A 14,505-nucleotide genomic window follows, 5' to 3' on the forward strand; every position below is an offset into this window, starting at 1 on the left:
CGATATACATGTATTTTTCCCTTTTTCTCTTTTTTTGAGTGTGTATGTGTATGCACCTTTGTGTGATTTTGTCTGTATAGCTTTGCTTTTACCATTTGTCCTAGGGTTCTGTCCGTTTTTGGGTTTTTTTTGTATAGTTTTTAGCACTTGTTATCGTTGGTGGATTTGGTTTTTGGTTTGGTTACTCTCTTCTTTCTTTCAAGTACTTCTTAATTTTTTCTTTTTAATTTTTAAAATTACTTTAATAACTTTCTTTTTTTCTTTTTTTTTTTCTCCCTTTTCTTCTGAGCCATGGGGCTGAAAGGGTCTTTGTGCTCCAGCCAGGTATCAGGCCTGTGCCTCTGAGGTGGGAGAGCCGAGTTCCACCAGAGACCTCCCAGCTCCACGTAATATCTAACAGCAAAAGCTCTCCCACAGAACGCCATCTCAACACTGAGACCCAGCTCCACTCAACGACCAGCAAGCCACAGTGCTGGACACCCTATGCCAAACAACTAGCAAGACAGGAACACACCCCCACCCATTAGCAGAGACGCTGCCTAAAATCATAAGAAGGTCACAGACACCCTAAAACACACCACCAGACATGGTCCTGCCCACCAGAAAGATAACATGCAGCCTCATCTTCCAGAACACAGGCACCAGTCCCCTTGACCAGGAAGCCTACACAACCCACGGAACCAACCTTAGCCACTAGGGGCCGACAACAAAAGTAACGGGAACTACGAAACTGCAGCCTGTGAAAAGGAGACCCCAAACACATTAAGTTAAGCAAAATGAGAAGACAGAGAAACACACAGCAGATGAAGGAGCAACGTAAAAACCCACCAGACCAAACAAATGAAGACGAAACAGGCAGTCTACCTGAAAAAGAATTCAGAATAATGATAGTAAAGATGATCTGAAATCTTGGAAATAGAATGGAGAAAATACAAGAAACATTTAACAAGAACCTAGAAGACCTTAAGAGCAAACAAACAATGATGAACACCACAAAATATGAAATTAAAAATTCTCTAGAAGTAATCAATAGCAGAATAACTGAGGTAGAAGAACAGGTAAGTGACCTGGAAGATAAAATAGTGGAAATAACTACTGCAGAGCAGAATAAAGAAAAAAGAATGAAAACATTTGAGGACAGTCTCAGAGATCCCTGGGACATTAAACACACCAACATTCGAATTATAGGGGTCCCAGAAGAAGAAAAGAAAAGAAAGGGACTGAGAAAGTATTTGAAGAGATTACAGTTGAAAACCTCCCTAATATGGGAAAGGAAATAGTCAATCAAGTCCAGGAAGCGCAGAGTCCCATACATGAAAAATCCAAGGAGAAACATGCCAAGACAAATATTAATCAAGCCATCAAAAATTAAATACAAGGAAAAAATGTTAAAAGCAGCAAGGGAAAAGCAACAAATAACATACAAGGTAAATCCCATAACGTTAACAGCTGATCTTTCAGCAGAAACTCTGCAAGCCAGAAGGGAGTGGCAGGACATATTTAAAGTGACAAAAGGGAAAAAACTACAACCAAGATTACTCTACCCAGCAAGGATCTCATTCAGATTTGATGGAGAAATTTAAAACCTTTATAGACAAGCAAAAGCTAAGAGAACTCAGCACCACCAAACCAGCTTTACAACAAATTCTAAAGGAACTTCTCTAGGAAGGAAACACAAGAGAAGGAAAAGACCTACAATAACGAACCCAAAACAATTAAGAAAATGGTAATAGGAACAGATATATTGATAACTACCTTAAATGTAAATGGATTAAAAATGCTCCAACGAAAAGACATAGACTGCATGAATGGATACAAAAACAAGACCTGTGTATGTCTATGAGAGACCCACTTCAGACCTAGTGACACATACAGACTGAAAGTGAGGGGATGGAAAAAGATATTCCATGCAAATGGAAATCAAAAGAAAACTGGAGTAGCAATTCTCATATCAGACAAAACTGACTTTAAAATACAGACTATTGGGCTTCCCTGGTGGCGCAGTGGTTGAGAATCCGCCTGCCAATCCAGGCGACATGGGTTCGAGCCCTGGTCTGGGAAGATCCCACATGCCACGGAGCAACTAGGCCCCTGAGCCACAACTACTGAGCCTGCACGTCTGGAGCTCACGCTCCGCAACAAGAGAGGCCTCGACAGTGAGAGGCCCGCGCACTGTGATGAAGAGTGGCCCCCGCTCACCGCAACTAGGGAAAGCCCTTGCACAGAAATGAAGACCCAACACAGCCAAAAATAAAGAAAGAAAGAGGCTTTTATTTAAAAAAATAAAAAATAAAATAAAATAAAATTGAAAAAATACAGACTATTATAAGAGACAAAGAAGGACACTACATAATGATCAAGGGATCAATCCAAGAAGAAGATATAACAATTGTAAATATTTATGCACCCAACATAGGAGCACCTCAATACATAAGGCAAATGCTAACAGCCATAAAAGGGGAAATCGACAGTAACACAATCCTAGTAGGGGACTTTAACACCCCACTTTCACCAATGGACCGATCATCCAAAATGAAAATAAATAAGGAAACACAAGCTTTAAATGATACATTAGACTACATGGACTTCATTGATATTTATAGGACATTTCATCCAAAAACAACAGAATACACATTTTTCTCAAGTGCTCATGGAACATTCTCCAGGACAGATCATATCTTGGGTCACAAATCAAGCCTTGGTAAATTTATGAAAATTGAAATCATATCAAGTATCTTTTCCAACCACAACGCTATGAGACTAGGTATCAATTACAGGAAAAAATCTGTAAAAAATAAAAACACATGGAGGCTAAACAATACACTACTAACCAAGAGATCACTGAAGAAATCAAAGAGGAAATCAAAAAATACCTAGAAAAAACTGACAATGAAAACACAATGACCCAAAACCTATGGGATGCAGCAAAAGCAGTTCTGAGAGGGACATTTATAGCAATACAATCCTACCTCAAGAAACAAGAAACATCTCAAATAAACAACCTAACCTTACACCTAAAGCAATTAGAGAAAGAACAACAACAACAAAAAACCCCAAAGTTAGCAGAAGGAAAGAAATCATAAAGATCAGATCAGAAATAAATGAAAAAGAAATCAAGGAAACAATAGCAAAGATCAATAAAGCTAAAAGCTGGTCCTTAGAGAAGATAAAATTGATAAACCGTTAGCCAGACTCATCACAAAAAAACGGGAGAAGACTCAAATCAATAGAATTAGAAAAGAAAAAGGAGAAGTAAAAACTGACACTGCAGCAATACAAAGGATCATGAGAGATGACTACAAGCAACTATATGCCAATAAAATGGACAACCTCGAAGAAAACGACATATTCTTAGAAAAGCACAACCTTCCAAGACTGAACCAGGAAGAAATAGAAAATATAAACAGACCAATCACAAGCACCGAAATTGAGACTGTGATTTAAAGTCTTCCAACAAACAAAAGTCCAGTACCAGATGGCTTCACAGGCGAATTCTACCAAACATTTAGAGAAGAGCTGACACCAATCCTTCTCAAAATCTTCCAAGATACAGCGGAGGGAGGAATACTCCCCAACTCATTCTACGAGGCCACCATCACCCTGATACCAAAACCAGACAAAGATGTCACAAAGAAGGAAAACTACAGGCCAGTATCACTGATGAACACAGATGCAAAAATCCTCAACAAAATACTAGCAAACAGAATCCACTAAAAGGATTATATACCATGATCAAGTGGGATTTATCCCACAAATGCAAGGATTCTTCATTATATGCAAACCAATCAATGTGACAAAACATATTAACAAATTGAAGAATAAAAACCGTATGATAATCTCAACAGATGCAGAAAAAGCTTTTGACAAAATTCAACATTTATGATAAAACCCACCCAGTAAGTAGGCATAGAGGGAACTTACCTCAACATAATAAAGGCCATATATGACAAACCTACAGGCCATATATGACAAACCTACAGCCAGCATTGTTCTCAATGGTGAAAAACTGAAACAGTATCCTCTAAGATCATGAACAAGACAAGGTTGTCCACTCTCACCACTATTATTCAACATAGTTCTGGAAGTTTTAGCCACAGCAATCAAAGAAAAAGAAATAAAGGAATCCAAATCGGAAAAGAAAAAGTAAAACTGCCACTGCAGATGACATGATACTATACATAGAGAATCCTAAAGATGCTACCAGAAAACTACTAGAGCTAATCAATGTATCTGGTAAAGTAGCAGGATACAAAATTAATTCACAGAAATCTCTTGCATTCCTATACACTAATGATGAAAAATCTGAAAGAGAAATTAAGGAAACACTCCCATTTACCACTGCAACAGAAAGAATAAAATACCTAGGAATAAAGCTACCTAAGGAGACAAAAGACCTGTATGCAGAAAACGACTAAGACACTGATGAAAGAAATGAAAGGTAATACAAACAGATGGAGAGATATACCATGTTCTTGGATTGGAAGAATCAACACTGTGAAAATGGCTATACTACCCAAAGCAATCTGCAGATTCAATGCAATCCCTATCAAACTACCAATGGCATTTTTCACAGAACTAGAACGAAAATTTCATAATTTGTATGGAAACACAAAAGACCCCATATATAGCCAATGCAATCTTGAGAAAGAAAAACGGAGCTGGAGGAATCAGGCTCCCAGACTTCAGACTATACTACAAAGCTACAGTAAACAAGAGAGTATGGTACCGGCACAAAAACTGAAATATAGATCAATGGAACAGGATAGAAAGCCCAGAGATAAACCCATGCACATATGGTCACCTTATTTTTGATAAAGGAGACAAGAATATACAATGTAGAAAAGACAGCCTCTTCAATAGGTGGTGCTGGGAAAACTGGATAGCTACCTGTAGAAGAATGAAATTAGAACACTCCCTAACACCATACACAAAAATAAACTCAAAATGGATTAAAGACCTAAATGTAAGGCTAGACACCATCAAACTCTTAGAGGAAAACATAGGCAGAACACTCTATGACACAGATCACAGCAAGATCCTTTCTGACCCACCTCCTGGAGAAATGGAAATAAAAATAAACAAATGGGACCTAATGAAACTTCAAAGCTTTTGCACAGCAAAGGAAACCATAAACAAGACCAAAAGACAACCCTCAGAATGGGACAAAATATTTGTAAATGAAGCAACTGATAAAGGATTAATCTCCAAAATTTACAAGCAGCTCATGCAGCTCAATATCAAAAAAACAAACAACCCAATCCAAAAACGGGCAGAAGACCTAAACAGACATTTCTCCAAAGAAGATATACAGATTGCCAACAAACACATGAAAGGTTGCTCAACATCACTAATCATCAGAGAAATGCAAATCAAAACTACAATGAGGTATCACCTCACACCAGTCAGAATGGCCATCATCAAAAAATCTAGAAACAATAAATGCTGGAGAGGGTGTGGAGAAAAGGGAACCCTCTTGCACTGCTGGTGGAAATGTAAACTGATTCAGCCACTATGGAGAACAGTATGGAGGTTCCTTAAAAAACTAAAAATAGAACTACCATATGACCCAGCAATCCCACTACTGGGCATATTCCCTGAGAAAACCATAATTCAAAACGAGTCATGGGGGCTTCCCTGGTGGCGCAGTGGTTGGGAGTCCGCCTGCCGATGCAGGGGACACGGGTTCGTGCCCCGGTCTGGGAAGATCCCACATGCCGCGGAGCGGCTGGGCCCGTGAGCCATGGCTGCTGGGCCTGCGTGTCTGGAGCCTGTGCTCCGCAACGGGAGAGGCCACAGCCGTGAGAGGCCCGGGTACCGCAAAAAAAAACGAGTCATGTACCACAATGTTCACTGCTGCTCTATTTACAATAGCCAAGACATGGAAGCAACCTAAGTGTCCATCAACAGATGAATGGATAAAGAAGATGTGGCACATATATACAATGGAATACTACTCAGCCAGAAAAAGAAACGAAGTTATTTGTAGGGAGGTGGATGGACCTAGAGTCTGTCATACAGAGTGAAGTAAGGCAGGAAGAGAAAAACAAATACCGTATGCTAACACATATATATGGAATCTAAAGAAAAAAAAGAGGTTCTGAAGAACCTAGGGGCAGGACAGGAATAAAGACCCAGACGTACAGAACGGACTTGAGGACACAGGGAGGGGGAAGAGTAAGCTGGGACAAAGTGAGAGAGTGGCATGGACACATATACACTACCAAATGTAAAACAGCTAGTGGGAAGCAGCCGCATAGCACAGTGAGATCAGCTCAGTGCTCTGTGACCACCTAGAGGGGTGGGATAGGGAGGGTGGGAGGGAGGCTCAAGAGGGAGGAGATATGGGGATATATATGTATATGTATATATATGTGTATATGTATATGTGTGTATATATATATATATATATATATGTATATGTATATGTATAGGTGATTCACTTCTGTATAAAGCAGAAACTAACACACCATTGTAAAGCAATTATACTCCAATAAAGATGTTAAAAAGAAAATAAATAAAGCACAATAGATGATTTTTACAAACCAATTCTCTATTAACTATTTTTACATCTACACACCTGTGGCACAGCTATAGCTGATGTCTCTACTGGGACTCTGAGGCACTGCAAATGTTAGTGCTGGGATAATTTTATTGCTTCTTAGGTCTGTGAAAACTAAGAAACTAACCATAGCAACTCTATTGCTGGATGAAGGTTATTACATTTAGTTTAAGAAGTAAACAAGGCACGGGCTTCCCTGGTGGCACAGTGGTTGAAAGTCCGCCTGCCGATGCAGGGGACACGGGTTCATGCTCCGGTTCGGGAAGATCCCACATGCCGCGGAGCGGCTGGGCCCATGAGCCATGGCCGCTGAGCCTGCGCATCTGGAGCCTGTGCTCCGCAATGGGAGAGGCCACAACAGTGAGAGGCCCGCGTACCGCAAAAAAAAAAAAAAAACCAAAAAAAAACAAGGCACATGCCAAATCATGATTCCCTTAATGCCTTCAGTGATTTCCTGCTAATACACCCTACTACAGGGGGGCCTGAGACTTTGGCTGGAGAACACAGACAGAAACATTCTGTATATATATTTCTTAAAAGACTGATTCTAGTCACAATGTATGATCACATATTTCTTGCACATTAGGCTAGTTTTATGTAAAGAGTAGAACTAGCAAACAAACATTGCAAAGTACTCTTTAAATCAAAAACTACGTTTTAATACACACAGTGGCTTAACGTGGGCAACCTGACAGAACCTCATGCTTTCTGAATTATGAAACAAAGCATGACTCAGTACAGATTATTTTAATATGGGAATATGAATCTAAGTAGTTTACAATATTAAAGAAAACTAAAGTCACACTCACTTGCAATCATGACCTTTATGACAAACCCTTGCACATTCTGTACAACAACAGAGGGACTCCAGCAAGCCACATGTACGACACTCAAAAATATCCTAAAATGAAAAGGATATACTTTTTAGAAAAATGGTATGTATGTCTCATCACAATAATTATTTCTGGTATTTTCTAAAACAATTCAATCACAACAACAGCAGAGCAAAATTAATGTGCTCTGGGAAACAGTCACAGATGGGTACACAAATGGGAATCAAATATTACCAGAAGGGCAAAAATAATCTGTATCATCCAAAAAAAGGCATAACTGTTATAAAGTCTAAATCAAGAGCTGTGAATCAGATTATACTACCCAGCGAAGATTTCTTATTTTTATGACAGCCCGTAACTGGTGTTAACAGTCAACTCCTTTGCCTCATTTATTTAGGAATTAAATACAAATTAATTTTCTTTGGAGAATTTTATAACTCAGGAGTAAAAGGAAATACCAGACTTGCAATTCCAAAGCTAAGAACTGTAACTCTAGTCATGGTCAAAGGGAAGAAAAGAAAACCTAGATAGCATAAATATAGGGAAATATAAAATAACTTACCTGGTTAATGTGCTCTGCTCCAGTCCATGTAAAACTGCAGGTATCATTACAACATAAGACATATAAAGGAGAGTCATCAGGGTTGGTACCTGATGGGCAAACCATGCCCATAAATACATCTTCCTCTTTTTCACTTGAGGACACTTCAGCTAAAAAGATTAAAAACATAATAGTTCATACATCAAGAAAAGACTTACAGCCATCTACTCCTTTCCTCAAATGGAAAAGCTCTAACATTTACATAGTATAAATAAGAAACTACTATATATTAATAAAATAAATTGACATACAAAGTCAACAATGCAAGGAAATCTAGTCAATTCTGGTACAAAGTAAAGCAAAGCATAATTATATCATAACCACATATGAGGACAATACAAATACATCAAACATCAGCCTTCTGAGTCATTAGCTCTACCTCATGCAGTTAAGATTCAAGTTCTAGCTCTACTTAACAAATTATAGGCAGTCACATAATTTATTCATAGCCAGTATTTCTTAAAAGATAACTACTAAATCTTTTAAAGGCTGGTTGGCAGGAACTGATATTCCTTAATGCTTTCTGTTAGGCAGTAAATCCAAGTCAGTAAGAACAGTAAGACTTCTGGCCTGTTCTTTCCATAAAATTTTATCACTAACACGAATTAACACGTGGACAGGTTCTAAGAATAATCCATCTTTTCTTTCAAAAGATTAATCATTACACAATCCATTATGGAATTTTTTTTTAATTTAAGGAAATTTATACCAGCTGCTTTTTGATGGAAAGTTAGAAGGTACAATATGCTTGAAAAAAGTATAAGCATATGCATTTCATACACATAAGCAAAAGAATTACCTTGATAGTTTCTAATCAGTATCATTTCCATATACAGAAATTAGGTTTGAATAATTATAGAAGAGAATCTATTCAAATTAAAAAATAAGCAACCCTTTTCGAAGTTGAAATAAATTACCTTTTGCAATTTTCTGGGCTGTTTCTAAAATGGTAATTGCAGCAGGATAAGCTCGGCCACTTACAGCTGACATAAATGGGGTCATACCTCTTGCATCCCTAAAATGAGAAAAATTGTATATAAAAATATTATCAATTATTGTCCTTCCTGATTATGAAAGTAACACATGTTCATGATGAAACAAAAAAACAGTTTTTGTCTTAGTAAATAATAGTTTTTTCAAAGAAAACCATCAGTGGTATTTTCTGGCCTCATATTACCTCACTTAAAGCCACTTTGTGGAACCTCTGTCTCTCTAAACCATGGTCTACTTTCTTGGCTTTAGTGACACTAAAGAATAGACCAGCAAGGGCTCTGGAGTAAACTAATACTTTCTAGACGTGAGCATAGTAATAGGCTCTATCTCAAGCTATTGTAAGGAGGATTATATGAATTATTACTTAAAAGGTTTCAGCACAGTGCCTAGCAAAAAACAAGTATTCAGTTAAGTGTTAGCTATTATTATTACGAGTTTCCTCTTTAAAATGTATTTAAACATTCTTCACTGAATTTCTATTTCCTCCTAGACCTCTCGCATTTCCCAGAAGTCAGTCCTCAGCCGTTTGTGCCTCTCTCTCTCTTCTGCCATAGCAATTACCACTTCTCTCACAATAATACGGTTCCAACACCTACACTTGTTTACTTGATAAGCCTACTTGGGATTTCCCAGTGGTATCTTACATTCAACGTGCCTAAAACTCAAATCATCTTTCTCCGCAAACCTGCTCTCCACCTGACTTATCTATGTCACCCAACAGTATCACTGTCCCAAGTAACTTCAGACAAAAATTTTGGTTCTTCACAAAGTATTCCTTCTAAAGCAATTTTTAAACTTCTGCATCTCATCTTTCTTTTCCATTTTCAACAACTCAATAGTTCAGTTTATTACAACACACATATTAAAGGCTATGACAGACATATAAACATAGCCTTGACTCTGGTTTCTACTCTTGCCTATTTTCATCTCTTTTATACCACCATCTCATTACTATTCTCATAATCCCACTTTGATACTATTACAATCTAACAAAGGCCATTATTGAGAGGATTCAAGCCCAAAGAACAGAGACCAAAGTAGTGATTTTAACCTATTTTTTTCAGATCCACTGGCTGTTGTTCTCTTCTTTCTAATCCTCCACTCTGAATTGGATGAATTACTGTTCCTCATAATATTCAGACTTCTCCATGTTGTTGTTCCCTCTTCTCCCTATTTCTCATGGTTCTACTCAAACTTCACTTTCATGAAGCTGCTTACTGTAGAATAAACACACTTCTCCCTTCTGTTTACTCCAAAACACACTTATGTGTCCCTTTAGCCAGATTCAACCAAGAAAAAAGCTCAAATAAATAAAATCAGAATTGAAAGAGAAGTTACAACCAAAATCAAACAAATACAAAGGATCATAAGAGATTTACTATGAACGATTACACACCAATAAAATGGACAACTTAGAAGAAATGGATAAACTCCTAGAAACATACAATCTCCCAAGACCGAATCAGAAAGAAATAGAAAATATGAGCAGAATGATTACCAGTAATAAAATTGAATCGGTAATTTAAAAACTCCCAACAAACAAAGGTCCATGACCAGACAGCTTCACAGGTGAATTCTACCAAACATTTAAGGGGTTAACACCTATCCTTCTCAAACCATTCCCCAAAAAAGTAAGAGGAAGAAATGCTTCCACACTCATCCTACAAGGCCAGCATCGCCTTGATACCAAAACCCAAGACATCACAAAACATTTTAATTAATCAATCACAGGCCAGTATCACTGATGAACAGAGATGCAAAAATCCTCAACAAAATATCAGCAAACCAAATTCAGCAATAATTGAAAGGATGATATACCATGATGAAGCAGGGGATTTATCTCAGGATGCAAGTACGGTTCAATATCCACAAATCAATCAACATGATACACATTAACAAACTGAAAAATAAAATTGTATCATCACCTCAGTAGAAGCAGAGAAGGATTCTGACAGAATTCAACATCCACTTATGATAGAAACTCTCCAGAAAGTGGGTACAGAGGGAACATACCTCAACATAATAAATGCCACAAATTGGCAGGCCCACAGTTAACATAATAAAAGGTGAAAAGTTGAAAGCATTTCCTCTAAGATCAGGAACAAGAAAAGGATGCCCACTCTCACCACTTTCATTCAACAAAGTATTTTAAGGCCTAGCCACAGCAATTAGATAAGAAAAAGAATAAAAAGGCATCCAAATTGGAAAGATGGAAGTAAAATTATCACTGTTTGTAGATGACATATACTACATATAGAAAACCCTAAAGATGCCACCCAAAAGCAATTAGAACAAATAAATGAATTGAGTAAAGTTGCAGGAAACGAAATTAATATGCAGAAATCTACTGCATTTGTATACACTAAAAACAAACTATCAGAAAGAGAAATTAAGAAAACAATCCCATTTACAATTGCATCAAAAATAACAAACTACCTAGGAATACATCTAATCAAGGAGGTAGCAGACCTGTACTTGGAATATGTGGAATACTATAAGACACTGATGAAAGAAATTGAAGATGACCAGAAATGGAAAAATAAACCTTGCTCATGGATTGGAAGAATCAGTATTACTGAAATGACCATACTACTTAAAGCAATCTACAGATTTAATGCAATCCCTATCAAAATACACATGACATTTTTCTAAGAACTAGAACAAATAATCATCAAATTTATATGGAACCATGAAAGACCCCAAAACAGCCAAAGCAATCTTGAGGGAAAAAAACCCAAAGCTGGAGGCATCATGTTCCCTGATTTCAAACAGTACTACAAACCTGTATTAATCAAATGGTATGGTACTAGCATAAAAAAAAGACACAGAGATCAATGGAACAGAAGAGAGGGCCTTGCAAAAATAAAAAACTCAAAACACCTTCTTGTACTAAATAGGGAAGGTGACATAAGGGTCAAGGCTGGGAGTCCCCATTCTGTAATAAAGACACATACCAGGGCTGGAATTCCAGCTATGCCACTCACTAGTTTTGTGAGCCTGGGCAAGTTAATTAACCCATGACAAAGGAGGCAAGAATATATAATGGGGGAAAAAGACAGTCTCTTCAATAAATAGTGTTGACAAAATTGGACAGCTAACTGCAAAAGCATCAAACTGGACTACTTTCTCTCACCATATAAAAAAATAAATTCGAAGTGGATTAGGGACTTAAATTTACGACCTGAACCCATAAAACTCCTAAAAGAAAACACAGGCAGTATGCTCTTTGACACTGGTCTTAGTTTTATCTTTTTTGGATCTGCCTCTTCAGGCAAGGAAAACAAAAGCAAAATCAAACAAACAGGACTACATCAAACTAAAAAGTTTTTGAGGAAACCACCAACAAAATGAAAAGCCCACCTACTGAACAGGAGAAGATATTTGCCCATGATATATCCAATAAGGGACTGATATCCAAACTATACAAAGAACTCATACAATTCAACATCAAACAAACCCAATCTGATTAAAAACTGGGCCGGAGACCTGAACAGACATTTTTCCAAAGAAGACATACGACAGATGGCCAACACACACGTGAATAAGTTCAACATCACTAGTCATCAACATCACTAGTCATCATAAGTTCAACATCACTAGAAACGCAAATCAAAACCACAGTAAGATACTACCTCACATCTGTCAGAATGGCTATTATCAAAAAAGACAACAAATAACAAGTGTTGGCGAGGATGTGGAGAAAAGGGAAGCCTCTTGCAGAAACAGACTCATAGATGCAGAGAACAAACTAGTGGTTGCCAGAGGGCAGGGGGTTAGGAGAATGAGTGAAATAGGTGAGGTACAAACTTCCAGTTATAAAATAAGTCATGAGGACAGCATAGGGAATATAATCAATAAGACTGTAATAACTTTGTATGGTGACAGATGGTAACCACACTTATTGTGGTGGTCATTTTGTAATGTAAAAAAATATCAAATCAGTATGTTGTACACCTGAAACTAACATAATAAGTCAATTATACTTCAATAAAAAAAGAAGAAAAAACCCTTTTCTTACTGAGTCATCTCCATGGTAAATAATTCCCAGATACATCACTTAGGAAACTGTGTTAGCAACTCTAGGAAATTCTCCTGTATCTGTAGTATAAAAAAGCAAAAAGGGCCAGTTTGATCATCTCTATACTTATCACCTAAAAGTCAGGCAAAAGAACACTGCCTCTGGGCTTCCCTGGTGGCGCAGTGGTTTAGAGTCTGCCTGCTGATGCAGGGGACACGGGTTCGTGCCCCGGTCCGGGAAGATCCCACATGCCGTGGAGTGGCTGGGCCCGTGAGCCATGGCTGCTGAGCCTGTGCTCCGCAACGGGAGAGGCCACAACAGTGAGAGGCCCGCGTAGAGCAAAACAAAAGAACACTGCCTCTCCTAGTAACATCAGCTTATGAATACAGTGGCATACTGGGTGTTTTCCAGATATTTTATATGTTTTTTAGATAAAGGAGGAAAAAGTCAACCACTGTGAGGGTACTAAAATAAAGCACTAGTGAAATAGAAATGAATTGTAGAAATATAAAATGAATTAACAACAAAGAGAAAGGGAATAAGAACATAAAATAACTTTTTAGACACCACCACGAAGAAATTATACAAAGGTAATATGATTAAAAACACCATAAATGCAAAAAGATGACAACTGAGAAAATACAAACAGAAAGATATACTGTATGTATCCATATATAAACCATTTTTATCTATGCCTCAAACCACTAATAAATTATTAAGATGCTTCTGTCATAATAACTCTGTTTATAATCCAATGACTTATTTTACTAGTGTGGGGCAGCCTTCATTAAATCATAATTTCAAAAATTTGGTCATTTTCATCCAAAGGGCAGTAAGACTTAAACATGAAAACTCCCTCGCCCTCAAAGATAAAAAAACTCATAACACCTTCTTGTACTAAATAGGGAAGGTGACATAAGGGTCAAGGCTGGGAGTCCCAGTTCTGTAATAAAGACACATACCAGGGCTGGAATTCCAGCTATGCCACTCAATAGTTTTGTGAGCCTGGGCAAGTTAATTAACCTCTAAGCCCACTGCTGCAAATGTAAAGTGGAGATAATATTATCTACTCCAGACAGTTATATCTAGAATAAGAGTTAATGCAAGTAGAGCTTGACACTGATTAATAACTATTATAAAAACACTCATCATTATGAGTTTGTAAAGGAAGATAAACAATCGAGTTGCAGGTAGAGATGTAACCTATTAAGGGTTAATGAGCACTTACAACAGAATACTTATCAAAAGCTCTGTATGATCTCATGATGATTCTGTAAGCCAAGATTTCCAAAGAAACCATAAGAATCATCCTTGGATTTTCACAATACAGATTCCAGGCCCCATTTCAGACCTGCTGAGTTATACTTCTAGTGTAGAGCTTGGGGAAGAATGTGTATAATTGTTAAAGTTCTCCAGGTGACAGTGATATAACTAATTTATGGATTCAACATTTGAGAGCAACTATACTGTGATCTTTTTAACATATAAATATACACCCTCA

At 37.5% G+C, this 14,505-nt stretch overlaps 1 protein-coding gene across 2 annotated transcripts in view; it reads right to left on the bottom strand.

Annotated features, from left to right (window-relative positions):
• The window catches only part of UBR5 (ubiquitin protein ligase E3 component n-recognin 5), a 141,423-nt gene that overhangs the window by 39,249 nt on the left and 87,669 nt on the right, over positions 1 to 14,505 (bottom strand). For both annotated transcript variants that reach the window (XM_065895605.1, XM_065895604.1), the window contains exons 26-28: positions 8,911 to 9,008; positions 7,955 to 8,103; positions 7,369 to 7,460 (exon numbers count right to left, since the gene is read on the bottom strand). In XM_065895605.1, the coding sequence (XP_065751677.1) occupies positions 7,369 to 7,460; positions 7,955 to 8,103; positions 8,911 to 9,008 (339 nt within the window). The remainder of the gene's footprint in view (positions 1 to 7,368; positions 7,461 to 7,954; positions 8,104 to 8,910; positions 9,009 to 14,505) is intronic.

This window comes from Phocoena phocoena, chromosome 17, assembly GCF_963924675.1.
Source record: "Phocoena phocoena chromosome 17, mPhoPho1.1, whole genome shotgun sequence".
Taxonomy (NCBI): Eukaryota; Metazoa; Chordata; class Mammalia; order Artiodactyla; family Phocoenidae; genus Phocoena; species Phocoena phocoena.